Source organism: Elephantulus edwardii, unplaced genomic scaffold (genome assembly GCF_000299155.1).
Source record: "Elephantulus edwardii isolate Elephantulus edwardi_28Jun2011 unplaced genomic scaffold, EleEdw1.0 scaffold00100, whole genome shotgun sequence".
NCBI classification, from domain to species: domain Eukaryota; kingdom Metazoa; phylum Chordata; class Mammalia; order Macroscelidea; family Macroscelididae; genus Elephantulus; species Elephantulus edwardii.
The window spans coordinates 4,183,770-4,204,954 of record NW_006399850.1 but is presented as its reverse complement, the minus strand read 5'-3'; the positions used below and the strand labels follow the sequence as shown (position 1 = coordinate 4,204,954).

Below are 21,185 nucleotides of genomic sequence, written 5' to 3'. Positions count from 1 at the left end.
TACCGTCAAACTGGATCTGTTTGGTACAGGAGATTGCCCCTCCTTCTTCAGGAAGCTCCCTGCAGAGGATCTGGTGGATTCAAACACCTTCGGGATTGCAGTGCAGGTATTTGCCACTAGGCCACCAGAGATCCCTATCCTTGAATATTTCTGAGACGTAAGATTTGTATTTTTAAATGATTGTCATTTTCTATTTAAAATGTACTTGATCAAAATATGCATATTCTATAATTCTTCTAAAATCTGATTTTTATTAATAAAAGTTCATTAACACTGGGATTAATAAACAATAATAACAAAAACTGTACTTTATTTAGACTAAAAAGCAAGTGTGAGCCTCTTACTTTTTACTCTTTTGCTATCCTAGAATAAAGAAATGTGTAGTAAGCCAAGATCAAAAAATAATCTAGTAGGGGACAGTTTATGTAATAAAGACAAATTAACTGCACAAATGTTTGTTAAAATATAATGTATCTAATGTTTCATGTTCTTCACGATTCATGCTATAAAAATAATTATGAAAGGTAAATCGTATTAGGGATATTATGTATTTTTAGGTTTTTGGAGCCCCCTTTCTTGTTTCACTTGTATTCTTTATTTTCTGCTCCATTGAACTTTCTCAAATTCTGAGTTAGGCTTCAATCCTAATGATCCCACATTAATCACTTCCTGGTAGGAAGGAATAAGCTAGACAACTAAACTTATGTTTTTACTCCAGTCAAAGTCAGTTGTTCACTAAAAAAATGAAAAAGAATATGCCCAAGTTCTTTCTTTTTTTCCAACATTTATTAAAGTTATTTAGTCATTTATCTTACCAGCTAGTTTTGAAGTGAATGGTCTTCACATATTATACCATTTACATGGGCACCATTAGAACATCTCTAAGACATCTTCCCTAAACCCTGATTCTTATCTCAACATTTATTTTCTCCTTTTTTCATGAACCAAAGTATTGGGTCATGCTCTACTCTGTCACACTTCCCTTTCCTGCACCTCTTTACTTTTAAATATAGATTTAACATGCATTAATAAAAAGATACATTAATAAAAATAGGTGACTGGAATGAAAAAGTTAGGAACAAAGAAGAAAGCATGGACTTGGTGACAGAAATGAAGCTGGAGATAGAATGACTGAATTTTGCACAATCAACAATTTATTCATTGCAAGTATGTTTTATAAGAAACATAAATGTGGGCTATACACATGGATTTCACCTGATGGTAAGCATAGGAAGTATAACGATTACATCTGTGGAAAGAACCACTGGAGAAGCCCAATATCAGCTGTGGAAACTAGGCTAGGTGCTGATTGTGGAACAGACTGCCAACTACTCATACGCAAGTTCAAGCTGAAGCTAAGAATTTTAAATCAAATCCACAGGAACCAAAATATGACCTTGATTGTATCCCAAGTGAATTTCAAAACCATCTCAGGAACAGGTTTGAGGCCTTGAACTCTAATAAGTGAAGGCCAGATGAGTAATGGGAGGATATCAAGAATAACACCCAGGAAAAAAGTACAAAAGGTCATTAAAAGAGGAAGAAAAGACTAAAATCGATGTCAGAAGAGACTCTAAATATTGCACTAGAGCGCTGAGAAGCCAAAGCAGAGGGAGAAAATCAAGATATTAAGGATCTGAACATAAGATTCCAAAGGGCGGTGTGGCAAAGCAAAGTATTATAATGAAATGTGCAAAGAGCTGGAGTCAGAAAATCAAAGGGACTGAACTTGCTCAGCATTTCTTAGGCTCATAGAACTGAAGAACAAATTCAGCCCTCAAGTCGCAATACATAAGGATGCTTTGGGCAGAATATTAAATGATCCAGGACACATTAAAAGAAAATAGAAAAAGTATAGAGTTATTGTACCAAAAGGAATTGGCAGACATGGAAAAATTACATGAAACAATGTATGAGCAAGAGCCTGTGGTGATGAAGGAGGAAGTTCAAGCTGCTCTGAAAGAATTAGCAAAAAACAAGGCCCCAGAAATTGACGGTATACCAATTGATATATTTCAACAAAGAGATGCTGCCCTAGATTTGCTCACCAAGCCATGCCAAGAAATCGGAAGGACAACCACCTGGCCAACTAACTGGAGGAGATCTATATTTGTTCCCATTCCAAAGAAATGTGACCCAACAGAGTGTGGAAATTATCAAACAATATCATTAATATCACATGCAAGCAAGATTCTACTGAAGATTATAAATAAACAACAGCACACCAACAAAGAACTGCCAGAAGTGTAGGCTGGACTTAGAAGGGGCCGTGGTAGTAGAGATATTGCAGCTAATGTTAGTTGGATCTTGGCTTAAAACAGGGAGTACCAGAGGAATGTCTATCTGTGTTTCATTGATATGCAAAGGTATTTCACTGAGATGAATGGGAATCCCAGAACACTTGATCATGCTTATGAGAAACTTGGACCAGGAGGCAGTCGTCAGAATTGAGCAAGCAAACACTGCATGGTACAAAATCGGGAAGGTTGTATGCCAGGGATGTAACCTATCTCCATACCTTTTCAAACTATATGCAGAACAGATTATCCGGGAGTCTGGGCTCTATGAGGAGAAATGCGGCATCAGGATTGAAGGAAAGGTCATCAACCATCTGAATTATGCAGATGATAGAACCCTGATTGCTGAAACTGAGAAGGACCTGAAGTGCCTGCTGCAGGTGGTCAAGGACTGTAGACTTCAATATGGATTGAAGCTTAATAACAAGAAAACAAAGATTCTTACCAATGGGCTGATTGGCAGTATTGTGATGGATGGTGAAGAGGTTGACGTTATAAACAGTTCTCGTTTGCTTGGCTGCACAATCAACACTCTTGGCACCAGCAGCCAGGAAATGAAAAGACGTATTGTGTTGGGGAAAAATCTGCTGTCAGAGACCTTTCCAAAGTACTGAAGAGCAGTGATGTCAGTCTGGAGACTAAGGTATGCCTCATACAGGTCAAGGTCTTTGCAGTTACTTGCTATGCATCAGAGAGCTGGACAATGACTAGGGATGACTTAAGGATAATAGATGCCTTTGAGCTGTGGTGTTGGAGAAGAGTATTGAACATACCATGGACTGCTAAGAGAACGAACAGGTTCATCCTAGAGAGGGTTAAACTAGGCTGCTCCTTGGAGGCAAGGGTTCTGTAGCTTTGTTTGACATACTCTTGGAGAGGGACCTCATGCTTGGGATGGTGGAGGGACAATGCATGAGAGAAACACACTTGATGAGATGGATTGATTTAGTGATTGGGTGTGTCAGAACAATAAGACTGGCACAGGACAGAGCAAGTTTTAGGGTTGTTGTACAAAGAGTTGCTATGAGTCACAGGAGACTCCACAGCACATAACAACAACAATAACAACAACAACAACAACAAAAACAACAACTGTGACATGCAGAAAAGACAACATTTATGATTTTAAAATTTTTGGTTTAGTGGAATTAAGTACTTCCAAAATGTTGTGGAAACAACCAAATAGTTTCTTTTTCAATAAATAAATGTCTGCCAAGCAGGATAAATATGAATTTCCATTTATAACACAAGAAGCTCTAAACAAACCTAAACAGTTCTAGTGGTGCAATGGTTGTGTGTTTGGCTGTTAACCAAAAGACCAGTAGTTAAATCCATAAACTGTTTGCACCATTGGAAAAAAAGACTATAATATGTTTTCATAAATATTTCAGACTAGGATTTCTTGAGGCAGTTCTACTCAATCCTATAGGATTATAGGATTGGCAGCATCATGATGGATGGTGAAGAGACTGAGGTTATAACAGCTTTAGTTTGAGTTGAAATTGACTTAAAGGCACAAAGTAAAATCATCAAAGTGTTTATAAAATAACAAATGATTAAGAATGTCATTCACTGCACAAATGATTATTGCCTTAATGATCTTTTAAAAATACGTACTTGTTAGAGTACCAATAAGTCTTGTACTTTATATTCAACTGTCATTGCTACTGAGCTGGAATAGTCTCATAACTGACCCTCCAGCAGGTTTCTGAGGCTGCAAAAATCTCACAAGTGGACACTGCCTGTTTTCTCCCATTGAGTCACTGGTAGATTTGAAATTCCAGAGAGGTATGGCCTTTGGGTTTGCTGTTCAATGCCTTATAGACTCAACCATTAGAGTTCTCTTGTAGTTCATAAATTAATATGTATTTACATAATTTTAAAACATATTTTCAGATTCACAAACTAGGAGTATCAATTTGTCAGAAAACATATCATAGGTCTAAGGTCAAATTAAGCATGCTATACCCTCAACCAGGTGGAATGACACAGTGACTGCTGCACTGGGCTCTTGTGTGTCAGGAAGTGTGAGGAGGGCACAGGATAGAGCAGGGTTCAGATCTTTTGTTCACAGGGTCGCTATGACTTGTGTTCGACTAGAGGGCACCTAACAACAATATCAATAAGCTGCATATATTAGAATGAATGCTTAGGGATAATCTAAGTCTATCTTTTAATGTACAAAGTCTAGATATAGAAGGGCTTTCTGGAGATGACTGGTGAGATACACAGATGAACACACAGAAAAAGATCAGACCTATTGTTTGATTTATTTATCTCATTTCACATGGTTTCTAAGTCTGAAACACAAAAATATTCTGAAGACTAATTTCCAGGAAAAAGTTTTAAGACTTCCCAGTTATTAATAGTACTAATAAATGAAAGTCAATTTTAAATATATTTATTTAAATCTTATGCTAAGAAACTTGTTTTTTAGTCAATTACTATTTAAAAAGTGTTCAGACATGTCCAATTGTGTGTTAGAGTTTGCAGTGCAATAAAAATACTAAAAAGTCACAGGTAAAGTTAGTAGAAAGCAGAATATTTTTAGTGAAAAGACAATTATAAAAACATACCTCATTTTTTCAATATTAAGCTTCTTAAAAACATTTTAGCATACTTATTTTCTACTAGCTTAAAATAAGATTTTGGAGCAAGAAATGAAACTGAATAAATTGAATATTTTGATGAAAATAATATGCTTTAAAAAACAATGGCAATAATTTTTTTAAAAAAAGAATGCAAGAAACTTATGCTTCTGTTCCCCTTTCCAGCACCCTGAGCTAACTACTCCATTTTACAGCTCAGCCCTCAAACACATTAAGCAGCTGAGTTTGTGGAAAGTGTGTTTGCTTTACACTAAGAACCCTTGTGTGACACTGTGGTGACTCTCCTGACATCTCAAAGAGAATTAGAGACAATTCTTACTCATCAGCAGGAAAACCAGGCTGAGAATTCAGAATATTTTGACACTTAAACTTTTTCCACAGAAACTAGCATCGGGTCAAAAGGCAGGAAAAAGACTTTGTGAGCTTTAAATGTTGTATCTCTTTTTCTGTCAATGTGACCCTGAAGATGCAGGATGCCTTCTATTTTAAAAGGCCCTTTATTACTTTAAAGTCTATCAATAACAAAGATTTATATTGATATTTTACTTATGCTATAGAAATTCAAAATTAGGGAACCCATAAATTTTAAGTAGTTGATTTTACTTTTTAAGAAAAATATGGGGGAAAGCCCCAGTATATAAAGAAATTGGTATCATATTAGCACACAGCTTGGGGCCACCAGCTGTTCCATAGGAGAAAGACGGGCAATCTCCTCTTGTGCCATTAATCGCCTCTGAAAACACTCTAAAGAGACAGCTATGGGTTGGTTCTAACTCTACACTAGATAACAACAGCAACAACAGTATAAATCTGACTCAGAGTAAAGGTGATAGCTGACAAACAGGCTTTTTCTCCCCAAAATAAAAAAGAGTATTTCTATGTTATGAAAATGGAACTTATGAAGACAGAATAATAATATAATTATTTACCATGAATTAAAGGACAGAGGCTTAATGGTAAATTATCAACAGTCATTAAATACGAAGTGTTATTTCATGAAGAATAATGACCCAACTTTTTCTGTTGCTATTGACATAGATAATAATGTAAAAATCTGAATTAGGCAGATGTACAGATTATAATTTGTAAAGGGTCAATCTACATATTAAGTAATTGACTTGTAAGAAAAGTTTTATCTAGTATCCAGTAATCTGTAATAGTTTCAGCATAGTTCTGACAAGAGATATGGGGGGGAAAATCTTTTAAATAATCTGTAGCATTATAAACTGAGCTGTGTAACTTTGGTGGCATAGTTCATAGTGTGTTTGTGCTGCTACCCCACAAGTCTGAAGTCCCTGGAGGCCTGAATTCATTAGCCACTCCTCAGGAGAAAGATGGGCAATTTTCTCCTGTTGTGATTTACAGCCTCAGAAACCTGATGGATGCCCAATGTGAGTTTGAATTGACTTGGAAGCAGTGAGTGAGTGATGTTTCACTTCTCAAAAATTTCTCACTGCCTTCAAGTTATAACAGACTCACAGCTGACCCTCTATCAGATTTTTAGAGGCTGGAAATTGCATAGGAGGAGACTGCTTATATCTTTCCAGTGGATCTGCTAGTGGATTTGAACCACTAGATAAGCATGCTTCATTTGAGTTAAAGCTCAGTTTAGGTATAATGCATTTAAAAAATCTTTTGTAAAACTTTTTATTCAAGATGACTAAAAGCATAGTCCTCAAAAAATGTTATCCTAACTCCAACCAAAAAAATCAACTCATTGCCATTGAATTGATTCTGACTCACGGTAATCCATTAAGTAGAACTGTCCTAAAGATTTCCAATGCTGTAAAATATTAATAAAACAAGTGAAATATCTCAGTCACAAAAGGATAAATATTGCATAGTGCCACTGCTGTAAAATGGGACTGACATCAGGGTTGAGAGAAGACTGAGAAAGAGGAGATAAATAATGTATACTGCATAGAAACAGATGAGGGAGAGGACTGTTTAAAACTGATATACAATTAAGTATTATTGTCATGACAGGAGTCCAGAATAAAGGCTGCACAGTGGAGTGGACTTGGGGGGAGGGAATGTATAACAATGAAAAAATTTTTTTCTTTTACTTTTCAAAAAGAAAAGCAAATTGGGAGGGGGAGATGTGGGCAGGAAGAAAAGTGCAAAAATGAATGAATGGAAATCCTAAGTCTCTGTAAACTTTTATTAAATTAAAATAAAATCTAATCACCTACCAAAAAAAAAAGCAATTGCCACAGCTTTTTCCCTTGGAGTGGTTGGTGGGTTTGAATTATGGACCTTTTGTTTAGCAGTTGGGTGGTTAAACCATTCACACTACTTGTAGTTGTTATGTACTGTCGATTCGCCTGCGACTCATAGCGACATGATGTACAACAGCCCTAAACCCTGCTCTATCCTGTGCCAATCTCATTGTCTCTGACAAATCTATCTCCTTTACTCCAGTCACTGAATCAATCCATCCCATTGAGGATCTTCCTCTCTTGCACTGTTCCTCCACCCTTTCAAAGATGATGTCCCTCTCCAAGAACTGGTCCCTTCTTGCAATATGTCAGGTGAAGCTTTAGAATCCTTGCCTCCATGAAGCAGCCTGTTCTCACCTTCTCTAGGACAAGCCTGTTTGTTCTAGCAGTCCATGGTATGTTCAATACTCTTCTCTAGTACCACATCTCAAAGGAATCTATTCTCCTTTTATCACCTCTAGTCATTGTCCAGCTCTCTGATGCATAGCATGTAATTACAAAGACTATGGCTTGGATCAAGCACACCTTAATCTCCAGAGTGACATCGTTGCTCTTCAGTACTTTGGAGAGGTCTCTGACAGCAGACTTTCCTAATGCAATACATCTTTTAATTTCCTGGCTGCTGGTATCAAGAGTGTTGATTGTGGAGCCAAGAAAATTGAAGTTATTAACAATCTCAATATCTTCACCATCTATCATGATGATGCCAATCAACCCATTGGTGAGAATCTGTGTTTTCTTGATGTTCAGCTTCAATCTGTTTTTAAGGATGCAGTCCTTGACCTTCTGCAACAGGAGCTTTAGGCCCTCCTCAGTTTCAGCAAGTAAGGTTGTGTCATCTGCATAATGCAGGTTGTTGATTAGTCTACCTGCAATGTTGATGCCATATTTCTCCTCATAGAGCCTAGCCTCCTAGAAAATCTGTTCTGCATACAGATTGAAAAGGTATGGAGGTAGGACACATCCTTGGCGTACACACTTTCCAATTTAGAGATCCTTTATTCTAACTCTTACTCATTCACTTATTACTGTAGAGTCAGAAGAAACTTATAGCTGATCCTCTAGTGGGTTTTAAAGGTTGTAAACTGTATGAGAGGAGATTATTGATCATGAATGGCAAAATTTGAACCTACAGAAAGGTGCATCTTTTGTTAGCAGTGAAACTCCCAATAGACCAGGCCACAAAAACCTAACCAAAACTCTTATTGCTGTTGAATTGGAACTGACTTGTAGCTGATCCTCCGGCAAGTTTTCAGAGGCTGTTCTATTTCATGTCGGAGGAGACTGCCCAAGAGCTACTGGTGAATTAGAACCATTAGAGAGACACCATCTTTAATCATGCTTTTGTTGTTATGTGCTGTTGAGTTGACAATGACTCACTGTGACCTTATGAATAACAGATTTGAACCTTGTCCTATCTTGCATGTTTCTCAAAACCTCTATCATGTTCAAGCCCATTGTGGTAGTCACCATGTCAATTTATTCTGTTAAGAGTCTTTCTCTCCAAGTATTGGTTCCTTCTGAGAATATGCCCGAAGTAAGATGAAATTTCATGATCCTTCTAAGGAGGACACTAGTACCACTGCTTTCATGATAGATTTGTTTGTTCTTTTGGCAGTTCATCGTATATTAAATATTCTTCACCAACACCACAATTCAAAGGCATCAGTCTTTATTTATTGCCTGTGGTGCCCAAAACCTTGAAAATTGGCTTTTCTATCCATTGCATCAGTCCTTATTGGAGGCATGGTCTCTAGGTATCTGAAATGCTGACAAATTGTTCTACAAATCATCAACAGTTGTGGGATAAATATGAGACTATTTTCCACACTGTGAAAGATTGTGGTGGAGAGAAAGTGAAGAGACTGTGGCAAGGTGTAATCAGAAAAATCTTGGAGATGGGGCCAATGTTAAAGGTTTTGCTTGCTAGTTGATTGAAGGAAAAGCTGACTTGTAACTGCCCTTAGATTAAGTTTGCTGAATGTGTGAGGAAACCAGAGGTGCACTTGTGCTTCTGATCTGAACCTGGATTTTCACTAACTGATGAATTATGTCTTATTAATCTAGCCTGGGACTGATGAACTAAACCTGGACTTCCACTGTGTGATTGATATATTTTGCCTCTCCTACTCCATAACTTACTTCCTTAAAACCCCCCACAACTGTGAGTAAAGTTGCAACCAATACTGGACCAATTGATTGGTAGAAATATGTGCAGGAGCATGTGGTGTGGCTTTTCAGACCATGCAGCTATTTGTATGGTACTATGTATGATATTGATGGGACAGTTACCTTTCATGAAGCAAGTAGATGTTAGACGCTGCCTTCCCCATGTTACTACTACTCCTTTATGTTGTAAGCTTTTAGATGCATAGGAAGCAAGTGATAAGACCATGGCTTAGATCAGTTATACCTTAGTCTTTTAATAACTTCAATCTTTTATCCATCTATCATGATGTTGGCTATAATGTTTCTAGAGTCACAGCCTCTTCTACCCCCAGCTTATATTTCTAATAGTTTTCTGTTGTACTATTCCAGTAATTTTTGGGTAATCTTGAGCAGGATTTTACTTGCATGTGATATCAGTGATGCTGTTTGATAATTTCCATACAAGAGGCAGTTGTCAGAACAGAGCAGGGTAACACTGCATGGTTCAAAATTGGGAAGGTTGTATGCCAGGGATGTGTCCTATCTCCATACCTTTTCAACCTGTATGCAGAGCAAATTATGTGAGAGGCTGGGCTCTATGAGGAGAAGTGTGGAGTCAGGATTGGTGGAAGATCTATTAACAATCTGTGTTATGCAGATGACACAACCCTGCTTGCCGAGACTGAGGAAGATCTCATGAATTTGCTGCAGAGGGTCAAGGACTGCAGCCTTCAGTATGGACTGAGGCTCAATGTCAAGAAGACAAAGATTCTCACCACTGGACCAATTGGTAGCATCAGGATGGATGGCGAAAAGATTGAGATTGTTCACAGCTTCAGTTTGCTCGGCTCCACGGTCAACACTCTTGGCACCAGCAGCCAGGAAATAAAAAAACGTATTGCGATGGGAAAGTCTGCTGTTAGGGAACATTCTAAAGTACTCAAGAGCAACGGTGTTTCTCTGGAGACTGAGGTGCACCTGATACAGGCCATGGTTTTTGCAATCACTTGTTATGCATCAGAGAGTTGGACAATGACTAGGGAGGATAGAAGGAGAATTGATGCCTTTGAGCTGTGGTGCTGGAGGAGAGTATTGAATGTACCATGGACTGCCAAGAAAACAAACAGGTTCATCTTGGAGAGGGTTAAACCAGGCTACTCCTTGGAGGCAAGGATTCTGGGGCTTCATCTGGCATACTCTGGACATGCTGTAAGGAGAGACAGGTCCTTGGAGAGGGATATCATGCTTAGTAGGGTGGAGGGACAGTGCAGGAGGGGAGGACCCATGTGAGGTGGACTGATTCAGTGACTGGGGTAATCGGGATGGGTGGGTGGGAGACAATACGATTGGCACAGGATAGAGCAGGGTTTAGGGCTGTTGTATATAAGGTCGCTATGAGTCGCAAGCGACTCGATGACACATAACATCAAACAACATGTCGGATCACCCTTTTTTTGTAATGTGAATGAATTTGGATCTCTTCTAGTCAGCTGGCTAAGAAGTTGTCCTCCAGATCCTGGCATAACTTAATGAACATATCCAGGGCATCATCTGTTTGGTGAAATATGTCAATTGGTGTTCCATCAATTCCTGGGACCTTGTTTTTTGCCATTTCCTTTAGAGCAGCTTGAATGTCCTCCATCATCACCATTGCCTCTTGATCATATGTTGTTTCACGAAATTCTTCTGTGTCAGCCAGTTCTTTTTGGTGCAGTGATTCTGTGTACTCTTTCCATTTCTTTTGATGCTTCCTGGATCATTCAATATTCTGCCCTGAGCAACCTTATGTACTGCAACTCGAGGTCAATTTCTTCTTCAGTTCCTTCAGCTTAAGGACCTTTGTGACCTTCCTCTGTTCTGAAGACTGCTTCTTGATCCAAGTATAGGTTTTGCATAAGCATAATCAAGTGTTCTAGGATTCCCATTCTCCTCAAGGTTAGCCACAAATTGTTGTGATCCACACAGTTAAATGCCTTTGCATAGCCAATGAAACATAGATAAGACATTCCTCTGGTACCCTTTGCTTTCTGCCAAGATCCATGAGTCATGGGCAATTATATCTCTGGTCTACAAACTCTTCTAAATTCAGCTTGTATTTCTAATAGTTTTCTGTCAATGTACTATTCCAGGCATTTTTTTTTCTACTCTTCAGCAGGATTTTGCTTACATGGAATATTAGTGATATTGTTTGATAATTTCCACAATCTGTAGGATCACCTTTTTTTGGAATGGAAATAAATAGGGATATCTTGTGGACTTGTTTTAATTTTCATTAGGTTCAATTTGAACTCGAACATAATTGATGGTCCACCATCCATCAATTCCACGGTCAGTACCTGGCCTAGTTCTCTGTCCTAGTGCTGACAGTTGTCTCTGAGGATTCTTTCCACAGATGTAGTCAATCTGATTCCTCTGTTGTCCATCAGGTGAGGTCTATGTGTACAGTCACTGTTTGTGTTTTCTACAAAAGGTATTTGAAAGGAATAAATCCAGTCATTGTTGTTAGGTGTCACTAAGTATGACTCATAGCAACCCTACGAACAACAGACCTAAACTCCTTCCTATCCTGTGCCATCCTCATCAACTCCGACACACGTGAGCCCACTGGTGTACTCACTGTGTCTATCCATCACGTTGAAAATCTTACTCTCCTTCACTGACCTTCTACCTTTCCGAGCATGATGTTGCCCCTTGAAGGAATAAATTCTTCTAGAAACATGCCCAGAGTATGAGAGATGAAGCTTCACCACCTTTGCCTCCAAGGAGCATTTTGGCTGCACTTTTTCCCAGAAATATATCTTCATTCTTTTGGCAGTCCAATAGCCATTGAGTACTCTTCTCCAGCACCACTAGTCAAAGGCATCAACTCTTTTGTTATCCTTCTTCATAGTCAGCCTCCAGATGTGTAGCAATAGTTTGAAAAGACCATAACCTAAATCAGACACACTTTAGTCTTCAGACTTACATCATTGCTTTTCAGTATTTTAGATATAGCCCTACAACAGAGTCTCCCAAAGCAATATGTCTCTTAATCTGATTGCTGGTACCAAGAGTGTTGATTGTTGATCCAAGCAAAATGAAATAATGGACAACTTCAATTCTTTCCCCATCTGTCATGTGCCTGTTGGCCTGGTGGTGATAATTTCTGTCTTCTTGATGTTGAGATGTAATCCATACTGAATGCTGATCTTCTTGATCTTCTGCAGCAATTGGTTCAAGTCATCCTTACTTTCAGCAAGCAAGGTTGTGTCATCTGCATAACGCAGGTTGTTGATGAGTCCTCCTCCAATCCTGATGCTACATTCCTCTTCATAATGTGCAGTTTCATGAATTACGTATACATAGATTGAGTAAGAATGGAGAAAGAATACATCGTTGGTTTATGATTTTAAACTGTACAGTGTTCTGTTGGTCTGTTCAGACAATAGCTTCTAGATCTAGGAATAGACTTTGTATAAGCACAACTAAGTGTTCTGGGATTCCCATTGTTCGCAAAGTTGGGCATAGTTTGTTATGACCTATACTGTCAAGTTCCTATGCATACTCAGTAAAACACAGATAGACATTCTTCTGGTATTCTTTGCTTTCAGCCAGGATCCAGCTGATATGAGCAATCACACCTCTGGTGCCACAGCCTCTTCTAAATCCTGCTTGAACTTCTGGCAGTTGCCTGTCAATATACTGTTTGAGCCATTTTTGAATGATCTTCAGCAATATTTTGCTTGCATGTGATATTAAAGATACTGTTCCAGAATTTCCACGTTCTGTTGGATCATCTTTCTTGGTAATGGGAACACATATGGTTCTCATCTATTCAGTTGACCAAAGTGCTCTCTTCTGGATTTCTTAGCACAGCCTGGTGAGCCCACCAGCAAAGCATCTGTTAGTTGAAACACGTCCATTGATATCAATTCCTGGAACTTTATATATTTATTTTTTTGCCAATGCCTTTAATGCAGCTTTACCCTCTTCCTTTATTATTATTGGCTCTTATTTATATGGTATTTTCTGGAATTCTTCGCTACTTCTTTTTGGTACAGTGACTGTGTGTATTCCTTCCATCTTCTTTTGATGCTTCCTGGATCATTTAATATTTTCCTCAGCTCATCTTTCAGTACTGCAACTCAAGGCTTGAATTTGTGTGTCAGTTCTTTCAGTTTGAGAATGCTGAGAGAGTTCTTTGCTTTTAATCTTTGACTCCAGCTTTTTTGCACGTTTCTTTATAATATTTTACTTTGTTTTCTTGAGCTATCCTCTGTAATCTACTTTTTAGCTCTTCTACTGTGGCATCTCTTCTATTTTTTTTTTTTGTTTTTGGCTTCTGACACTCTAATGTAATTTTTATAGTCTCGTCTGACATCTATTTTGATGACTAACAGCAATGCATTGGCTATATTTCTTGTGTTCCTTTCTGTATCTTGTTTTTCTTTAATGATGTTGCATCACAGGGCTTCTAAAGACAATTTTTATGTTTCCACTCAAGGAATTCTAAATTTAAAATCCGTGTAGTATGGTAAACAGTAGAAGACATCTGACCATTTTAGTTATTGTTAACTTGTTAAATATAATAAAACTAAGATTAAAAGTAGGACATTGGATTTATTGTTGTTTTTGTTAGATGCTGAAGAGTTGGCTCACACTCATAATGGCCTTATGTCCAACGGAACAACACATCCCTTGGCCCTGTACCATCCTCACAGTCTCTGCTGTGCTTCAGCCCAGTTGTTGCATGTCATCGACTTGGAATTGGCTCACAGCCGACCCTCCAGCAGATGTTTAGAGGTTGTAAATCGCACAGGAGAAGTTACTCATTTTTCTCCCATGGAGCAGCTGCAGCCTGTGGACTTGAACCACCTGCAATGGTTTGGTGGTGCTTCTCCTAACCACTAAGCCACCAGAGCCCAGTTGTAGGCACTGTCAATCCATCTTGTGGATGGTCTTTCTCCTCACAGACCCTCCATTTGTCATTTAAGTTTAGAAATTACTGATGACTTTAAAAAGAATAATTTTTGGGTAAGAGAAAGCCTTACTGTATTAAGTTTAGAAGAGTAAATGGAAATTTAGGAGGAAATGAAAATTGAGAAGAAAAATCACTGAGCAAAATTCTGTCTTGGCCATGTGGTAAGGCGAGTGATATAATGCTGTTAGAAATTTATTAAGTCTCAGTTACAATGACAAGTTCTAGTACAGTAAAGCTGCCACAGAAGATTCTACTACAATCTTCAAGCCCTATAAATCAACCCATGACATTGCTGTTTGGTAAGCCACTTGTTAACATTCTGCTAGCTGCCATAAGGTTGACAGGCTATGCAATTTTATTGGTATTATTATACATATGCAAAACCTTTCAAAATAAACAGAATAAATGCCCTTAAAAGAAATACTGAATACTTTCAGTTAAATAGTCAAAATTATTATACTGCATTGTGTGTACTTACAGTACTGCTCAAAATACAGGTCACAGATGATCTCAGTTCAAGCTAGATCATCATAAAGTGAAATGCGTTTAGGTGAATTTTTTTCCTTTTCCAGTAACTTTTCCCCATCAAGTTAGACAGATAAAAAGATAGAGTTTCCAAATAAAATGGCTTGCCCTAACCAATAATGATTCCAAAGAAAATAATTTTTTAACTCCAAAAACAGGTAATGTTATGCAATCTAGGTAATTAATTTGGTCCAATCTACTTTTTTGTCTTAAGCAATCAATGGCACAGATAATAAATAGTATGTTGTTTGGCAGTCATTGAGCTTTTAAATTCTTTATTTATTTTATGCCTTTGAAGTAAAGCAAGACTATTTTACTTACTTCTGAACTTTTTCATTGGCTGTCTGGGAGGCCTCTCTGGCATGCTGAAGCTGTAATTCCGTATTTGCTCGGTCGGCCAGAGCTTGTTGCAGCTGGGTGGCCAGTTCTTCATTTTGTTGCTGAGTGATGGAAACAATCCTCTCTCTATTTTTTAAAGCTTCTTCATAGGTACTCAGCGTATGGTTAAACTGATCCTTCAGATTTTCTTCTTGGGACAAAGATTTGTGTAAACTGAGGAATTAAAAAAAATGTAGCTGACTGATCATTTTAAAAAAAGTTAATTTTCATTAAAAAACTCAATAATTTAAGAGTAATTTAAAGATTAATTATTCACCACAACATGATAAACAACCCAATTGAAAAATGGTTACAGTATATGAACAGACACTTCACCAAAGAAGACATTCAGATGGTGAACAAATATGAAGAAATGTTCAAAATCCCTAACTATCAGAGAGACGCAAATCAAAACAACTATGAAATATCCACTCGCCCCAGTAAGAAAAGCAAACAACAAATGGTGGTGATGTTGCAGAGAAACTGGAACCCTTATTCACTGTTGGTGGAGGTGTAAAATGGTGCCATCACTATGGAAAGCAGTATGGAGCTTTCTCAAAAAGTTGGAAATAGAAATACCATTTGGCCTGGCAATACCACTACTGGGAATATAGCCTAAAGAAACTGAAACTGTCACCCAAGTAGACACGTGCTCATACCATGTTTAGGGTGGCTTCACAAGAGCAAAGAGTTGGAAACAACCCAAGTGCCCATCAACAAACGAATGGCTAGAGAAGCTGTGGTGTATTCACACGATGGAATACTGTGCTGCACTGAAAAAAAGGAACTCATGAAATATTATTCAAAATGGGTGAGCCTGGAGGACATTATGCTGAGTGAAATATCTCAGTCACAAAAGGCAAATATGGATAATGCCATTGTTATAAAACAGGGCTGACATGGGGGCTGGGGGAAAACTAAGAGAAGAGAGGGGGATAAATAATGTACACAGCATTGAAACAGACGAGGAAGAGAACTGTATAAAAGGAATATATAATTAGGTATTGTCATGACAAGAGTCCCGAATAAGCGCTGCAGAGTAAAGTGGTCTGAGGTGGGGGACTGTATAACAATGAAAGAACTTTTTTCCAAAGAAAAAAAGCGATCTGGGGGGAAAGGGGGCATGGAGGAAAATGTGCAACAATGAACAATTGGAAACCCAAGTTCTTTACAAACTTTCATTAAAATCTAAAAAAAAAGAAAAGCTGGATGAGATAAGCTAGGAGAAATGGAAATGGGAATCAGAGAGAGGAAGTGAGAGGGGTGCTGTTAAAATGTGGTGACGTGTTATGAACGTTTGAATGGAAAACCAATTTGCTCTGTAACTTTCACCCAAAAGCACAATAAAATGCTTTCTAAAAAAACCCCCCAAAACAACAAAAACCCTATGCCCTTGGTGTATAAAGGGATATAGATCTCTTTTGTTGTAATTGAGAACTATCATATAATCAAATTCAGCAGATTTTTTTTTAGAAGTGGAATTCTGGTATTGTTTAGAAAATATTGTGAGGTGGTCCACTGACACTGGGTAATTTGGGTCTAAAAGTGACAGAGGAGATGAGTTGAAAGTCTAAGGAGAAATAAAGGTCTCTGGTTCTCTTGTGGCAGGGAAAGGGCAAAAGTGGGAGAAGGAAAATGAAACAATAGAGCAAAAGAATTTTGAAAGATAAGAACCTTCAATATTTCCTTATAATTGTTGATAAATTAATTGGCATAAATAAAATAAAGGTGTTTAAGGGCTTCTGAGGGGTGAAAGTTTATAAAAATAGTACAGGAGTGTTCTAAGAAATTAAGAGATAGAAAAACATTGAGTCCATGCTCAAAGTACAATTAAAGTAGAGGAGCAAACATTTGTCACACTCCCCACTGCTCTAGTAGAGTTACGTCTAGAATGTTCCTTTTAAAATTATTTCTTTACTGAAAATATATGTAATAATTCTGAAAAGAGGGAAACACTTTATAGTCTTCTCTTCTTGGAAACCTGATGGAGGGTCACTAGGAGCTAGAACCACGTCGGTGGCAGTGAGTTTTCTTTAAAGAGCTCTAAATATGTTGACTGCTATATGTTAAAATGCATAATATATGGAAAAAACATGGAAGAAAAGAGTACTTATTCTCGGATATATAGAAATATTTAAAGGAATAAGAATAATTTTAAAACTGTAACATTATAGTAATTATTATTTTAAAATATTGTCTTGAAATTTTAGTGAACGTTTACATAGAAAATTCATTTTCAATTTAATATTTCTGTATATTTTATTTGATGATATTGGTTACTTTTCCTATAATATGGTAGCATCTTCATGATTTCCTTTCTTGTTCTGTTTCCATTCATCTAGCTTTGCTGCCTGTCCCCCCCCACCCCCCGCCCCTTTGGCCTATGGTAAATGTTTACTGTTTAATTTAGATGATTATTTAGAGGAACACAGTATTCTTGGATATTTATTTTATAAGTGAATCTACATTTTTTGGCTGATCTGTGATTTAAATTCCAAGTTTAAAGGGTATCCTATAATGACAATCTCAGGGATTCCTCTGATCTTATTGGTCTGATAATTCTAGCCTTTTTTTTTCTTGCTTAAATTCTCAGCTTTATTTTAGACTTAGTTTCACAGAAATTAAATTTCTATTGTGTTTTTTTAAAATTTATTTTATTAATTTTAATGAACATTTACAGAGATTTTGGCTTTTCATTCATTCATTGTTGCACTGTTTTCTTTACCCCTCTCCCCCCAGTTTGCTCCTCTCCTTGAAAAGCAAAAGACAAACTTCTTTGTTGGTATACAATCCCCCCGCCCCCCCCCCCCGCCCCAAATGCACTCCACTATGCAACCTTAATTCTGGATTCCTGTGATAATCATAATATGCTATCATCTGTCACTTTTAAACGGTTCTTTCCCTCATCTGTTTCAATTCAGTATACATAATCTACCCAGTTTTTCTCAGTCTTACCCCAACCCTGATGTCAGTCACTTTCTACAACAGTGGCACTATGCAGTATTTGTCCTTTTATGACTGAGATATTTCACTCAGCATAATGTCCTCCAGGGTCACCCATTTTGAATAATATTGCATGAGTTCCTTGTTTTATAATGCAGGGTAGTATTTCATTGTTGCCTTTTCTTTTTAAAAGGAATGTGAGTTTTGTTCTACATTTTTCCCCCTCCTACTATATCTGGCACCATTTATTCATCCTTGTTAGGAATAGTTCCTGGCAGGAATGGCTGTACCCAGGCACCATTTAGTTCTGGTTTCAAATAGGTGATATTTTGGTTGGTGCAGATTATTAGTCCTCTTGAGATTAGTTTCCTCTTTGAGTCTTTTTCTTCCTTCTCTTGTGTTCTCAACACAATGATGAATCATTTTATCTTAGATGGCCATTCAGAATCACTTAAGACTTCAGACTCTATTCACCAAATAAGATGTATATAGCCTTGTATTTGTGAACTATATTGTGCCAATGGATTGAGCTGCTCCACAAGACTATAGTCTTCAAACCCCACCCTCCCAAAAATCAGTAAAACAATCCCACATTTAGGGAGCTCTAGTGGCCTAGTGGCAAGAAGCTGCACTGCAATCATAGAGGTACATGGTTCAAATTCACCAGAGGCTCTGCTGCAGAAGGAGGGGCAATCTCCTCGTGTACCAGTCAGATCAGATTTGACAGCACACACACACATGAAATAATAAAAACTTTAAAAAACCAAACAACAATCCCACATGGTATCTGGTTATATATAGAAGTATCCCTTTGTGCTTTACTTTACATATGAATATGTTTTCTCTGCTATGTGAAAGTTGAGTATTTCCATGAAGCTTTTAATAAGCTGAAGTGGTGTTCAATAAGGCAATTATCATTAATTTATATAGGAAACACTTGTGAGTAATCTCAGAAAAATAACCTACCAAATAATAGAAATAGCATGTAAAACCTAAAATAACAGTGACACATGGTGTTCATGGATACTGTATTCAAATCTACAGTGTCTCGACTGAGCCTGAATGAAGTTCCCCACTTTCACTACCAGGGTGTATGTCTCCTTTAACAACTGGCTTCAAAACAAATGTTGAATATTAGTTTCATGCTAGGTGGGTTTGCTGGGTTTTTTTTTTAAGTGAATTTTTTTATAAGTTTTTTTATTTCTCCCTGGATTTCTTTTGATCAGATAAAAACCAGTTAATAATGTCTTTTGTAAAAGTGGAGTATGCAAACTTTCAAAAAGCTGGAGATATTTGTATACATGCAGCACACATAAACATGCATAAACATATGGCTACAGATAGACACATACATTTGTATATATTCATATGTGTTTCCTCATATTTATGTGCATACATAACAATCTATACAATCACACAAATATATAATTCATAATTATTCTAGATATGCTCTATATTAAAACTACTCATAGCTTGATTATCATTACTGAATATTATAAAAAGATACTGCAAGATATTACTTACATTATAATAGTGTAAATAGTATATTCAATTTTGGAAAAAAGGAATAGCAGAGAATTAGAAAATAAATAAATACCAAAACCATAGGAATGTTATAAACCAGATTAGGATTACTGCAAAAAGAGTGATAACTTGGGGAATGAGCATCACTGTGTAGATTCTAGGTCTATTCTGCTTAAGCACCTAATGAGATTGAATGACGTTTGTGCAAATATCAATCAGCCTTATATAAAGACTATTCTTGTCACAACTGACATGAAAAAAGTTATAACCACTAGTAAAATTGTATAGAAATAACATGTACTCATAGATACTTTCTTTTTGATAATGAATCTTATGCCAAGTATACCTAACTAATTAAGTCATGCAGAATAAACAGCATACAAATTAAGACTAAATGAATGCAGAGGAAATGCAGATAAATAGAATCCTAAAATGCTAAAGGTCAAATCTTTGATATGTCATTACACCTACCATCTGAGGTTATTTTGAAATGGCACCAAGAACCTCACTCAATTAAATAAAGACATTTTGAAAATATAAATATTTAATAAGGGAAATTTAAAATCCACATAGGAGATGTTCTTTATTTTATTAGAGAAAATCATTTCAGTATATGCCTATAAAGGAAATGTCAGTTGGAGACTGGAAGTAAAATAGCCTAACTATACAATACAGATTAATAATATGAATAAGAAAGTCATAAGTCTTAAAACGGCAAAAAAGGTAGTTGGGGGAACTCCAACACTACACACACACACACACACACACACACACACACACACACTGATACTTTATTTAATACTGTCCAAACTAAAGTAACTGCAAATATATTCGTAAATTACTTACAAATCTTAGAGTGCTCATTTTGAACAAGGTATTACATGGAAATAAGGAGATGAAACAATGACAACGTACAGAAGAAAAGAATTTCAGGACTGAAATTAATTTCTAAAAGGGAAGACTATTGCTAAACTCCTGTCATCCTCTTACTGTTGTCTTTTGGGAAACTTACATTCTTAATTTTTACAAAAGTTATTTAATAGCAATAACAACAACAATTTGTTATTGTCCTAAAATATTTTTTCCTGTTTAAAGTAGAATGATGTATAATGCTATCTTTGAAGAGTGGACAGAAGTATCTTTGTTTATGGTTTTTAACTTTTATCTCTACTTAACTAACCCTGATTTTGTGTCTTCTCAATTTTGCCTAAGAACTGAGAAAGCACCTATATGCCTGTTTCATGAATATTTTTCTGCTATGTCCTCTTACACATTCTATATTTCTCCTGTTCAAGTTCTATTTTCCTTTATTCCACCCTGTTTCTTTGAAAGATGGATGGAAGGAAGGAAGGGAGGGAGGGAGGGAGGGAGGAAGGAAGGAAGGAAGGAAGGAAGGAAGGAAGGAAGGAAGGAAGGAAATGGAGGAAGGAGATGGAGGGAGGGAAGGAAAGAAGGAAGGAGTGAGGGACGGAAGGAAGGAAGAAAGGAAAGAAAGAAGGAAGGAAAACACATAAATAAAAATAAAAAAATGTTCCACAATCAACACTGTTGGCACCAGCTGTCAGGAAATCAAGACAAATTG

General features: G+C 37.0%; 1 protein-coding gene across 1 annotated transcript in view; it reads right to left on the bottom strand.

Annotated features, from left to right (window-relative positions):
• Positions 1 to 21,185, bottom strand: part of MIPOL1 (mirror-image polydactyly 1) — a 358,287-nt gene that overhangs the window by 69,603 nt on the left and 267,499 nt on the right. Inside the window, exon 9 of the mRNA XM_006891563.1 lies at positions 15,080 to 15,310. Coding sequence (XP_006891625.1) covers positions 15,080 to 15,310 — 231 coding nt within the window. The remainder of the gene's footprint in view (positions 1 to 15,079; positions 15,311 to 21,185) is intronic.